The following is a 13,877-nucleotide window of genomic DNA, read 5'->3' on the forward strand; positions in this document are numbered from 1 at the left end:
ACCAACGTGGCACGACATCATCGACATCAACCCCTGAAGGCACGGCACGGCAGAGGGCCATTCATCAGCCAGCCACGGGACGGTCAGTGGGATCCTGGAACGCGGCGCAAAGTACCGCGCACAGTGACGGGGTTTTACCGCCACGTGCGATGGCGCATTCGTAGGGCGCACCACCCGACGTAACAGTTATAGGCACGAAAATAAACAACCGAACCCAAAGCAGGCGCTTTCCGTACGCCATGGAAGAGGATTTTTTGTTTCGGCCCCACCAAAGAGAAAGGTGATAAAATAAAACCACATGAAGGACCACTGTCCGTTTCCGGCTCCCGAGAGCCGCCGGCTTGACAATCGCATCTGGGGCTCAAATTTGATTTATTGCTTAAATATTTATGTATTTGGGTATGTTTGCCTTCAGCAGGACCGTCGAATCGTTGGGGTTTGCCACCCATTGTTCCGGTGCTTGCTGCTTTCTTCCAAATTTCGTCCAAACCGCAGACTGATCGTTTGGTAATCTGTCGTCAAATTGAAGTTAGCGGCTAAAATGTACCACAACACCTGAAGTATTTAGGTTTTCAACCCGATCCCGGGAAGGTGCTTGAAATGCTCGCAACCCAGCGCAAGCCACTAGCAACCTGCATACGAATCTCACTGTCAGTGGCAAATTAAGTTTTAAGTGAAGCGATTTGGCACACGAATCGGTGATTTCCCATCGGCCACCTGCATGCTCGTGCGTGTGCGCGTGTGTGCGTTGTGCTAAACAAGGCACTCAACCCTCTCCCGGTTCCGATCGGTCCCCAATCCGTCAAGCCGTCGGTCGGACGAAATTTCACTTTCAAGCTTCACGACCCTCCCGGGGGCTGCACATTAGTCCAAGACTGCAGCACCAAGCGGCCGCAGAGGGCGGCGGAAGCGTCGGGTGGACGGAAGGGATTAAATAGTGAAATGGAAATCGCTTACCGCTCCACTCCGAAATTTCATTTCGGCTTCCGGTGACGGGTATGGTCACTGCGATCGAGTTTCGCCTGCTTTCGATTTCTACCGTCGTGTCGTGTGCAAATTTTTGGGAGCCTCGCCCGGAAGCTCTCGCTCCGGACCTCCGACCAGGCACTGTTTTATGCGGAGCACCCCATTCCGTTGGGTAGCGTCGAAAACCGTCACAGTCAGGCCTAGGATCTGGAGCCATGGAACACGTTGCCCACCGGAATGCAGCTATTGAGGAGGCCACCCCCGGAGCATGCCATTCACATGTTTTGCATAGCTATTTCGAACCGAATCGCCCGTTTCGGGCTACGGTGGGGATCGCGTATGGCATTAATTTTATGGTAATTCAGCATGCGTGATTAGCTTTCCACGAGCGATACCGATTTGCAGAGACCGGATACTCTGCTGAGACTATCTCACCATACAGTTCATCGACAAATTTAGCCCCTTATCGCGCGGATCAGGAACAATGATAAGAAAGTTGCGCCAATTTGAAAAACCTTACACAGCATGCTTAAGGGAATCGGTAAATATTATGAAAAAAAATCAGTTGATGAGATGCAACACCAAGCTAGTTGTACAATAATGCCACATTGAAATACTTGTGGAAATCGAAGTGTTTCCAATTGCACAATTTTTTTTCATGCTGATAGGTGGTTATGCTTTTTGACGACCCATATGTGCAAGAGATGGTTTGAAATCGATCACAGCATTTAAAATCGACGAACACTATCGCGAAGCAGAGCTTTTAAGCCCTGGAAACTTGAGAAAAGCTCAAATAATTGATGTCGGATAGAGCTTTTGAGATACGGATCGCTTTCACGCAACTGTAGAGTTGGAGAGTTCGTGGAGGGTCGAGGATCGCGATCGATGTGGATCGGTTTCCTTGTTTTGTTTTCTCTAACTTGTCTAACTATAAAATGAAATACTAAACAATGTATCGTCAATCGATTAATTTAATTTGATTTATTAGTAGCCGGTGTTCGCTCGACACGGAATCTTAACATTAAAATATTTACAATAAAAGAACTTACGTGTAACAGAGTGAAGGTATAGAAGAATGAAAGATGAAAGATGCTAAGAAACTACCACAAAAAGTGAGGAAATCCCGGGACTCAGTTCAAACGGATGGAGAGGAGTTGAGGGCGTTGATTATTACTTGGCTATGCGAATTTTGGGCTTTTCGTTTGTGTTGTTGTGTTTTACATCGTGGGATGTAATTAATTGTAATGAATAGGTTGTCTGAAATTCGCAGCAAATAAGTAACAATGTTCGTTGAGCATGGTAGGTACTTTATGTGTTAACTTATGAATTTATGTTTTTTTTAAATTTATTTATTTATTTATTAAGTTTTTTATAAATATATTGGTCAACATAAATACTGTATGTAACTATATGTAAGGTTATTCCGCAAAACTTGCCAAATAACATCTCACCTTCATGACTTCTTGAGCTGTGGTAAATGGTACAACTTGGCACGATCTTTGTGCCACACGAACTGCACGAGACACTTTGCACCACGGAGAAAAAACATACACAGAAGACGAACATTCTTCTTCATTGTTGCATCATGTGTTGTCGAAAGTAACAAACGCATCGCAGAAACGGAGCTAGTTTCTGGTAATTCAACATCTGGTTTCTCTGGAAACAAAAAACTAATTCTGATGATCGTGGCGCAACAATTTTTCAATTATACGATGAGCTGCACGTGTACGTGTGCTGCTATGCGTATGTGCTCCGCTGCTTTGCCTGTGGCAAGGCGTCGTTGTGCCATTTTAATGATAGACCATCGTAATTTACAGCATAACCTGCTCGACGGTGCTAGAAGCAGACCGTACCGTATTAAGCCATTTCTTGTGAATTAAACCTAAGTTTAGCTAATCTTTTCGTTCATCATTTCATTCTTTAGTGTTACCGATTCTTTCGAAGATTAGCTTTTAATGTCCACCTTTACGGATATAATGTCCTTAGTCATTAAATCGAATGATAATAAAAATTAAACCACATTCTGTAAAGTGGCAGTGGGGCGAGAAAATGGTCACTATTATGCATTTATTATTCTAACAATAATTGACCAGCACTTGCCGCACGTTACCGCGCTCGGCGGGGGGCCTTCATCGGGGCCTTCCGTCGCCTGACTGGCCGTTTTGTGGACAAACGCAAATTGAAGCGGTCGGTCAAGAGTGTAATTTTCTATTTCAATCATCAACTCCATTCTTTCTTCAGTGCCATGCACAAACAATAGAAAAAGTCATAAACACGTACCACGATGACCGCGGTTGCGGAAGAAACGCACGTGACCAGGTCTTGGGCAAGGTCAGGCACACCGCGGCTCGCAGCATAAACTGGCCTGTGACTTCCCTAGGCCGGCAGGCTGGCCGACTCTCGGACTAATTCGCTTGCACATGGGTAAAGCTGACTATCAACCTGCAGCCAGAGAGAGGATGTCTGAACCTGACCTATAATCAGAGCGTAACCTGCCCCGCGTCGTGGTGTGTGGTAGGGTTAGAGGTTGAGATCGAACGGCGCCGTTGCTTGCCGGGCCGATCTGGGGGTGCCTGGGTCCACTAATTAAGGTCATCTGGTTCTGCAAATCTGTCGAGTTAGAACTAATCAGCTCACCGACAAGACCGAGCAGCCTATCAGCAACCAGTCAGCACCCAACCAGTGGTGATCCGTTATGTGGTCCATCAGCAGCTGTACCAGCGACTTCCTTGCTCAATGCACGCGCGGTTAGTCATCCGATCCGGCGTTTTGGTATCTCGCACGAGAAGTAGCAATTTAATAATATCTGAACAAGGATTTCGTAGCGCTAGATGCGCCGAGATCAACCTATTTTTTCACTTATTGTAGTAAACTTGTGTGTAGGTTTGGGTGGTGTTTCATTTTGCCAAATTAGTATCAAATTATACTAACGTGAGCAATGAGGAAGTTTTTTAGAATCAATATAATCAATTGTCGCGATTATTAATTTATTCAGAACAAGTATGGTAATTAATAGAAATTATTCACATATCCAACTACTTAATGTAACGAATAAACGACAGTAGGGGAAAACTCGACATATTGTTATTAATTTTAATAGCAAGATACGGCGATTTTCTATTTTTTTCTAGTTTAGTGGCACGAAAGTGTTGAACAATGAAGTTTTTTGTAATCAAAGGTCAGCAGAAACTTTTTATGGAGAAAGCCACGACCTTACAAATCTTTGATATGGGTCTTTCAAGGCAGGTTATGTTTGATTCTATTTAGTAGGACAATAAACAGATTATGGTAACGTATCCGACAGTTATTATCGTTTATCTTATAATAAATGGGCTCATATAAATTATTTATTGTTATTACAATTACTACACTTCCAACCACAGAAACACTAATAATTCCTTTTCTATTTTGCAATTGAGAATACAAATAAAAAATACTAAAAAAACAAATTGTATAACAATATGGGAACCGACAATACCTACGTGAAGAGGATCACTCTTATAATCGTTTTGTATAAAATTGCTAACCTTACTACTATAACAGTGATTACCTATTTAATATATAGTATCGGCACATTGTCCGTTGTAACAAGCACACAATAACAAAAAGAGCGAGAGAGCACGGGCTTCCATTCGCGCGAGAGACGTTATCCTGGCCGTAGTGCTTCCGAGGTCGTGGGCTATGCTTTAAATAGAGCCCTCTGAACAGATAATGCACTCGAAACATAGAGCACCTGGTCGCTCTGGTAAGCGCGCGGTGAGCGTAGATCAAATTTGATCGACAACACTAGACCTCCAGGGGCTGTCATTGTGTGTGAGGATGGCAATTAGCTACCAGTCGGCCAGTGTTAGCGAAACGGTACGCGGTAGCGGTAGTGCCCGCGATAGTTTACGGTTAGTTTAATGGCGTTAGCGGTAGCGAAAGGATCGTCTGCAGATACCGCGGATGTGGTATTGGACAAATTGGATTGTACTTCAAAAGTTGTAACCGATCGGAAGTAAGAATTAATGATGCAGGTTTGGTTGCTCGCTTCGCTGGTAGTGTTTGCAAAGCTAATGCTGGCCCGTCAGTCGGACAACGCGCCCATCGATAATCCTTTCCGCGTGGACGAAGAGGATGCTTACATGACCGTGGTAAGTGTCTCGCGATTGTGTATTTGGGAAACTTTCAAGAATGGCTAAGGAGCAGAGTTCTTGTTGCGTACATCAGCCAAATCCAACGTTCAACAGTCGAATTGTGAAATGTGATTAGTTGAAGGTGATGTTGCTCTCACCTGGCAATCTTCAAACCTACGGAAGGTCTCCGTTACTTCTTACTCGATGCGTGTGTGTGTGAATATTAGTGTTTGATTTTCGGTGGCCACAGCAATCCATTTAGTAACGAATTTCTGTCATTACTAACAGCCGCAGTTGGTGTGGAAATATGGTTACTACGTCGAAATCCACGAGGTCCAAACGGAAGACGGTTACTTACTCGACCTCTACCGTATCCCTGGTCGGCGTACTGCGTCCGGGCAGCATCCGTTACGACCGTACCGTAACGCTCCGGTGTTCCTGATGCACTCGCTGCTCAGCAGCTGCGCCGATTGGGTGCTGATGGGCCCTGGACGTGGTCTGGCGTACTTGCTCGCCGACCGTGGCTACGACGTGTGGATGGGTAACGCTCGCGGGACACGTTACTCGCGCAAGCACATTCACCTCGATCCGGATCGATCAAGCCGGTTCTGGAAGTTTTCCTGGCACGAGATCGGTACGTATGATGTGCCGGCCATGATCGACCACGTCCTGGCCACCACCGGCTATCAGCGCCTGCACTACGTCGGTTTTTCGCAGGGAACGATGGTGTTTTTCGTGATGCTCTCGATGCGCCCGGAGTATAACGCGAAGGTGATCGACATGCAGGCGATCTCACCGTCCGTTTACATGTACCGTCTGAAGGGTCGCGTGGTGCGATCGTTCATCGCCCTAGCCGATCAGCTGGTCGCGGGATTGGCCGATTCGGGCCGCAACGAGATCCTTCCCCGCCGAAGCTACTTGAACGCGGTGGCGCAAATCGGGTGCCAAAATGCGAACGTGACCTTCTGCCGTGAGCTACTGTACGACGTGGCCGGAAAGAACCCGCCGCAGGTGGACGATGTACGTTTAAAGTGGAAAAGAAGTTGATTCAGGTAGAATAATTAAAGTTCACTCATTTTTGTAGAAAATGTTGCGCGTCTTTCTGGGCCACTTTCCCGCCGGAGCTTCTCTGCGTCAGCTTCACCACTTTTCGCAGATCATTCGCACGGGACGCTTCGCGCAGTACGGCAGCCCTCGGGAACCGCTCTACAACCTGAGCCGCGCTCTTGTCCCGGTGGTAGTGTACTACGGTCTCAACGATAACGTCATAAACTTTCGCGATGCGCTGCAGCTTGCCGACGAGGTTCCGTATCTGGCCGGTCTGTACCAGATCGAGGATCCACTGTTCACCCATAGCGATTTCATACTGGCCAAAAATGCTGCCAGGCTGCTAAACACCAGAGTTCTGTGGGAGCTCGACCGGTACGACCAAATGTCCTAGACCAAATCCGGATGTGGAGGTCCGCCTTGTTGGTGATCCCGGTTCTCCTACCGAGCACCAATCGGGCGCTCACGATTGATATTCAAATCAGGAAGCCGACAGGTTTCGACTACCGTCTAGTCGAACGAATAACTATCATCAAAGCTTCCCAGAAGTTTCGTAGCTCCCGACCGACGATCAGCAACACCGATCAATTACTACAATTAGCTAGTAATCGTCCGCATGACGTGAGAAGTAGCGAAAACCCGTAAGTGCCAGTACAAACGAGCGCCACACAATTCAGCAGAAATCGTCTCCCATCGCTAAGACAATCACAAAATTACGGGTCTAGATTACAGTGGAAGCGAATACAATGTGCACGATGATTAATTACCATACTGAAGCATCGGTTCAGCTGTCCGCGTCGGTTGACACCCCGTTGCGCGGACTATCTGTCTAATCGATAAACGCGAAAGAATGCGCGCCGTAAGCTGCCGTCGTGCAGCATAGCCCCGTGTGCCGTGTCGGACATAGTCGTCCTCCTTGAGACGAAAAATACTTGACGCCGTTGCCGGAAGCTGTCAACAAAATAGATGAGAAAGTCAATGCGACCTGCGCTAGGTTAGGTTTCGGATATCCATTAGGACCACTTAGAAGGATGTTTCGAACGGTTCGATGCCAACAGTAGATTTAATGCCAACGAGAGGTCGTTGACGGCTGTTTCGTTTTCGGAAATGTAGCTTTTAAACTGTAAGCGGTCCATTAAAGTGGAGGTCGCACTATCGAACCACGGTTGGTAGGCAAAAATAATAAATGCAATTTGCATGACAAGCGAGATAAACATATTAGGTATTTTTTCATATTGTTCATATTTTGTTTTGCTGCGTCGAAAGGTGATGCCGCGAACCCTTTAACCTCGCAGAACAGCCGTTCCTCGGAAAGCTTCGGGCTTTGGGCTTCGGGAATAGTGTAGTTCGTACGAATGTGAGTTCATGCGATGGCTGAGCTTTTGGATGAATACACTACAAACAGAACATTGAACGAAAGCTTTTGCTAGTAGACTTCTATTCGTTAGATTTTTCTTTGACGCTCGATGAAGAATATTCTTATCGTTCTGAAGAACACATCGTTCTAATTTTTCCATAACTTTACAAACAATTTTTTTTAATTGCGCCAATAAAGGAATTTAATTGACGTTCGGCACTCTGATTTCCAACCACCAGATTTACATATAATGGATAGTTTTCCAAGAGCACCAATTCGTCACAATTTACGGTGATTGCAAAGCAGCCATGACGTGCTCTGCAAGAATGCTGTTGTATTCGTTTTACTTCCTGTACAGGCTTTTATTGGCATTGCTTTCTACCCTTTTGCTTACCTTGACTTTCATCAACCAGTTTATCTTGGATCCCGCAAGCAGTGAATGAACCCTATGTATTACATCATGTACCATCCTGCTGCATTGACCGGTGTCCTTGAAATACTTCCGAATGCATGCGGCGACTCACAGCCAAGGTTATTGACCATTACTTATTATTGACCAGGTGTATCTTTGGGTCCACCAGCACAGGGCATCAACAATCAACTGAGTTTGAACAAACTAGTCAAATTCTCAAGATATATGCGATGGTTTTTTGTAAAACAAGTTAAACTTTTTATTTAAAATAAATATATTTTAATTGTTTAGTTTTAATTGACTAAACATTTAAAAAATGTCTTCGCATAAAATTGTAAATGTCGTATCACTATCTTATCCTGTGTAAAGTAATCTTTTTCCCGCGCGACAGAACGACAAAACTCTATAAGAAAATTGAAGAAACCTAAACCATTGAATAAAATTTCAGTTTTATGGATATCACTTTTAAAATAGCATATTTTACAAATGAACTGTTAAAATATTTGAGTAAAATTGTGCAGATCCCGTCCACCCTACGCTGCGTGTCGATTTCATCACAAATTGGTTGTCGTCCGTGAGCAAATCGTGAATGATTCAGTAAGCTCATCGTGCCCCGTGCGCAGCGGAAGCTTTTGCCGGATGAACCGGTCGGGTGGCGGCATCGTGTTGAGTAAATCTAACGAACCTACGGACTAGAACCAATAGCCGTTGCTCCCGGGTACTTGGCGTCTACTACTCGTGAGAACCGCCGACGATGATCACGACGACGCGATTCGTTTGATGATAACGTGATATTGGATTAGAAGTTTTCGCGTCCGGAGGCGCGTCGAGAGCGGTTTACCTTCCGGTCGACCCTCCGCGTGCGGTGCAGTAGCGAAATGACGCTCGTGTTAGAACGTTGGGTTAGTAGAATTGTTACGGTCGCAGTGTTGCTGCTGCCGATCGTATCCGATTTAGTAGACGCCAGAACGCCGGCGTTGGCAACCGACGTCAGCAGCTATTTCGCGATCGATGTGGACGACGGTGCCTTGCAAACGGTAAGCGGCCCCATGGCAACCCGATCGATACGGTCGTAACAGAAAAGATTTGTCGGTTGAAATTTTACTAAGTCCTTGGGCTGTGCTTTGGTGTAAATCTACCAGCCCGAGCTGATCCGCAAATATGGATATGGCGTCGAGAGCCACGAAGCCACCAGCGCCGACGGTTACATTGTATCGTTGACGCGTATTCCACCGAAAAACCCGCGTACCGTCCACCGATATCCGATACTGCTCGTCCACGGGCTTCTGGGCAGTTCGGCCGACTATCTGGTGATCGGGCCCAACAACAGTCTAGCGTATCTGCTGGCCGACCAAGGGTACGATGTGTGGCTGGCGGATATGCGCGGCAATCGGTACTCGCGGAAGCATGTGCGCCTCGCGACCAACTCCAGCGACTACTGGGATTTCAGTTGGCACGAGATGGGCTACTACGATCTGCCGGCCATCATCGAGTACATCCTGCGCCGGACGGGCGCCCGGCAGCTCATCTACATCGGCCACTCGCAAGGTACGACCGTGTTTTTCGTGATGGCCTCTGCCAGACCGGAGTACAACGACAGGATCGCACGGATGTACGCCCTCTCGCCGGCCGTTTGCCTCAAACGGCTCCGCAGTCCCATATCTCGGTGGTTGATTGACCATATGTACCGCCTAAAGGAGCTGTTCGACAACTTTGGAGTGCAACAGTTTCTTCCCCACAGTGCCCTGCAGTATCAGATCTCGCGCTTTCTGTGCCCGATGACTGACGAAAACAACATTTGCATGCAGATTGTGAATCAGATGGTTGGCCCGAATCCCAAAATGGTGGACATGGTATGAACTCAAGCAAAACTCGCTTGATTTACGTTGGATAGTAGTCCGGCTGACGCGCGGTTTTGGTACTTGTTTTGTTGCAGATGGCCATGCAAATCCTGACCGGGCACGACCCGTCCGGCGCATCGGTGAAGCAGCTGATGCACTTCGCCCAGATCCAGCGGTCCGGCCAGTTCCGGCAGTACGATTATGGTCGGCGCAACAACACCATCTACTACAGTCACTGGAAGCCGCCGGTTTACAATCTGTCGGCCGTGACCGCCCCGGTCACCATTTTCTACGCCCTGAACGACTGGCTGGTCGATCCGCGTGATGCGCTGCGGTTCGCGCGACTCCTGCCGAACCGGCCGCTAGCGAAGGCAGTCGAGGACGAGAACTTCAATCACCTTGACTTTGTGATGGCCAAAAATGCGCGCCGTCTCGTGTACGAGCCGATACTGAGTGATCTCCAGGAGGTCGAAGAGACCGCGATGGCGACCAGCGCGTAAACTGACCCATCCTGACCGTGGATGTGAGAATTGAAGTTTGTAACAAGATTTCGCTTGTATGCGCCACATTCCAAAGACAAATTGGTTTTTTTACAGAGTTAAGCTTTAGAAAGTGATACAATGTTTAACGCGTTGCATTGACGGAAATTGATATCATTCAAGAATTCGCACTAATTTTGAACGTAAAACCGGTACGCACACGAGTGAGTGTAGTGAGTACAGTGAGAATTTCATTTTAAAATTTAATGCCAACTCATCGTGATGTGAAACTCTTGTCGGAGATAACCAAATGGCTCATTTCGCGTCGTTCAGATGATAGCTGCAAACCTGACAGCACCCAAGCGCTTCCTGATCACCGTCACTGCAATGCACAGCCACTAGGTCATTCTGTGCGATCCAGCATCGAACAATTACGGTTATTAAATAATCATCCTCCCATGAACGGAGAGGTTCTCAGGGGTGATCGATATGCTATTTTCTTCGCGTTATTTGCATTCGCACGATGAGAAAACCTGAGATAACAAATCGGTAGGCTGCGGTGGTGTTGGTTTTTGCTGCTGTTTGTTTCCCTTTCGAACAAACGACGTGGCGTGGCCGCGCACTTATCGAGAGTGAGATAGAAATGTCGTTGGAATTGGGAGAAAATTGCCCGTCCGGGAGTAATTTTCAGAATCAGAATGTTGATTCGAATTCTTTGCGCCTGGCAAACAGGATACAGAGACTTCAGCATCGTTGTCGGGGCTTATCAAGGCATTTGTTGCATTGCTGGGTAAAATTGCGATGCAAGATGATTGAAACACCCACGCTTCAACCTGTACATTACTTCACATTCGTAGATACTTAGCTGCATGTTTATCTTAACTTATTAAAATGCTGATTCATGTATAAAAAAATAAAGAAACTAATAATGTAACAAACCTAAACTGTGTTCCCTTAAGATTTCGTCGTACTTGATAAATACTTACTTACAGTGTTCGGCTTCAGTTCAGAAACGTTCTCTGAATCCGATGGTCAACCTTCAATCTTGGCAATGAAGTATGCAAATTTGACGGAAATTTGCTTTTTCCAACAAATAAGCACATTATTTTCAAAAAACTCACGTAATGTAAATGTTTTTTTATTGTACAACAAAACACAAACTCTTTCTCCAACGCAACTTATAGGACCTGCCGTATGCACAGATTGATTTTTATTGATAACTTCAATGAAACTGCAACTATGACCGCATACCTGTGTCGATGCTGTGTGCGCACTGCGTGCTTCAAGTCCACTGCGTACCGCGCTCAGCAGAATGTCTATCTAGCGCCAAGGCAAAGGACAAATGATCTCCTGCTCGTTCACCTTGACCATGGACCTGAAAGGAGGTTGCGTTGCAACTGCAACCAAGAAGTGCATGCGATCCACTCCGTGACAGCGCCGGCCACACGAAGTTGTCAGTGTTGCAGTGAACGTGAACTGAAGCGGAAACACGTCATCGAGCACCAAGCGAGTCCGGTCGTGACCAAACGTGATGAAGCAATGGAATCGCATTGTTTTTTTGATGTTCGTGGCTCATTTAAAGCTCAGTGTAGGCAGATCGTCCGACGGTACCGCCGCAACAAACTTTGTGATCGACGAAGAAGACGGATTACTAGGAACTGCGAGATCCACAAGTAATGTGTTGCATTTTAACCTCACCTAACCGTGCGCGTTCTGCATTCTGTGCTTTCGTAGACTGAGTTGATCCAGAAATATGGCTATCGCACGGAGAGCCACGAAGTCGTTACGGAGGACGGGTATATCCTTTCGCTTACACGAATTCTATCGCAGAACGGTACAAAACCAGACACCTTGCCACTGCTGCTGGTCCATGGGCTGTTCGCTAGCTCAGCCGACTTCGTGATCATCGGACCGAATAACAGCCTCGCTTATCTCCTTACCGACCGAGGCTACGACGTGTGGTTAGTGGATCTGCGGGGCAATCGATACTCCAGCCGGCACACGCACTTGCATCCCGACTCTCGAGCATACTGGAACTTTACCTGGCACGAGATGGGTTACTACGATCTTCCGGCAACGATCGACCGGATTCTGGAGGTGACTGGCTCGAGTCAGCTGTACTACGTCGGCTACTCGCAGGGCGGTACAGCGTTTTTCGTGATGGCCTCCGCCAGGCCGGAGTACAACCGAAAGATCGCCCGAATGTACGCCCTTTCGCCGGCCGTTTTCGTCCAGCACGTTCGCAGTCCCATCTTTCGGTTTCTTATTGCAAACAGTGACACCGTCGAGTGTATACTGGATATCCTTGGAATGTGGAAGGTGCTGCCTCACAACGCGGCCCAGTACCGAATATCCCGGGCGTTGTGCCCCCTTCAAGATCCGGACACGATTTGCATCAGGATGATCGGTTTGCTCGTGGGCCCCAATCCCAACGGAACGGATACGGTAGGTACAGGCTGGCGCTCAACTGTCAGGCCGGAAGTCGACCTAAACGACCTTGCTATGCTTCCCAGGTAGCACAACACGTCATAACCGGGCACAACCCTTCCGGAGCGTCCAGCAAACAGTTGGTGCACTTTGTGCAAATGCATCGAACCGGACGCTTCCAGCAGTTCGATTATGGCCGCAGAGAAGGGGGAAATCGGGCACATTACGGGGCGGATGAACCGCCGGTGTACAACCTGACGGCGGCTACCGCGCCTGTTGCCATTTTTTACGGTCTCAACGATTGGATGGTAGGCCCGGCCAATATCGCGCGGTTGGCGCGCACAATTCCCAACCTCGTAATGGAAACCGCTGTCGACGATCAGCACTTCAACCATCTCGATTTTATCCTATCCAAACGGGTACGCACATTGGTGTATGAAAAAATTTTGAACGATCTGAATGCCAGTAAAGCAACGCACTTGGGACGGAGCACCGGGCCACCGGAAGTCGGTTTAGCACCGGAAGACGGAGAAAATCTGTTGTAATTGTTGCACTTTTTCATATTTAAATTTAAAAAACTGAATAGTTACTCCCTTTCCCGCCAGTGTAACATTAATAAAAATCTTAAAACTGCCAACCTCATGCTCTGCCAATAACTGCCAACTCTCATGCTCTCATTCGTTAATACATGCCAAAACTTTTGGCGAATCTTTTTAATGTTAAAGAAAATTTAATAGATCTGTAAGAATGTACCATTCTACAAGCTATCTATCGTTTGTTTAAACCAAGAGAATGTGATAGCTATGAATCGTTTGATTAACATGCAATAGTTTGCAGAATCAAATTCAGAGTGCTAAAATAAGTCTGCAAATTGAGACTTTTTGATTGAAAAATTGTAATCCACTTATTTTTACAATAATTATTTTTGTGAAGGCAGAGAATAGAAGACAATAATTTGAGTACTTCTTTAGTGGATACCAATAGTGAAGTGGAACTATTATTAGGAAAGGGACTAATTATGGACAAAAGAATTCAATTACCAATTCAAATTGCGGTTTACTTTGTAATTCGCGCTTTCCGGAGCCCACTTCGTAAAGTTATTTCGCCGGCAAGCTTCAGATCTAAGCTTTTCCGCCTAAGCATCTTGTATGCAAGTCGCAATATTTTCGCCCCTTGAGCACTATACGAGTGTTGATATCCGATCATGAAAATTGTTCCACCGAACTTGCGAAG

At 46.7% G+C, this 13,877-nt stretch overlaps 3 protein-coding genes across 3 annotated transcripts; all 3 read left to right on the top strand.

Moving 5' to 3' along the window:
• Positions 1-4,976: 4,976 nt before the first annotated feature.
• LOC128270285 (lipase 1-like) lies at positions 4,977-6,522 on the top strand. The gene is made up of 3 exons (XM_053007687.1): positions 4,977-5,099; positions 5,370-6,101; positions 6,166-6,522. The coding sequence occupies exons 1-3, from the start codon at positions 4,977-4,979 to the stop codon at positions 6,520-6,522; spliced, it is 1,212 nt and encodes a 403-aa protein (XP_052863647.1).
• A 2,253-nt stretch (positions 6,523-8,775) lies between these two features.
• On the top strand, positions 8,776-11,077 carry LOC128271742 (lipase 3-like). The gene is made up of 3 exons (XM_053009370.1): positions 8,776-8,934; positions 9,040-9,750; positions 9,834-11,077. Exons 1-3 carry the CDS (start codon positions 8,776-8,778, stop codon positions 10,236-10,238), a joined length of 1,275 nt encoding a protein of 424 aa, XP_052865330.1. The 3' UTR covers positions 10,239-11,077.
• A 31-nt stretch (positions 11,078-11,108) lies between these two features.
• On the top strand, positions 11,109-13,228 carry LOC128270286 (lipase 1-like). The gene is made up of 3 exons (XM_053007688.1): positions 11,109-11,120; positions 11,952-12,662; positions 12,731-13,228. The coding sequence occupies exons 1-3, from the start codon at positions 11,109-11,111 to the stop codon at positions 13,187-13,189; spliced, it is 1,182 nt and encodes a 393-aa protein (XP_052863648.1). The 3' UTR covers positions 13,190-13,228.
• Positions 13,229-13,877: the final 649 nt, after the last annotated feature.

The sequence above is a fragment of the Anopheles cruzii genome, chromosome 3 (genome assembly GCF_943734635.1).
Source record: "Anopheles cruzii chromosome 3, idAnoCruzAS_RS32_06, whole genome shotgun sequence".
NCBI lineage: Eukaryota > Metazoa > Arthropoda > Insecta > Diptera > Culicidae > Anopheles > Anopheles cruzii.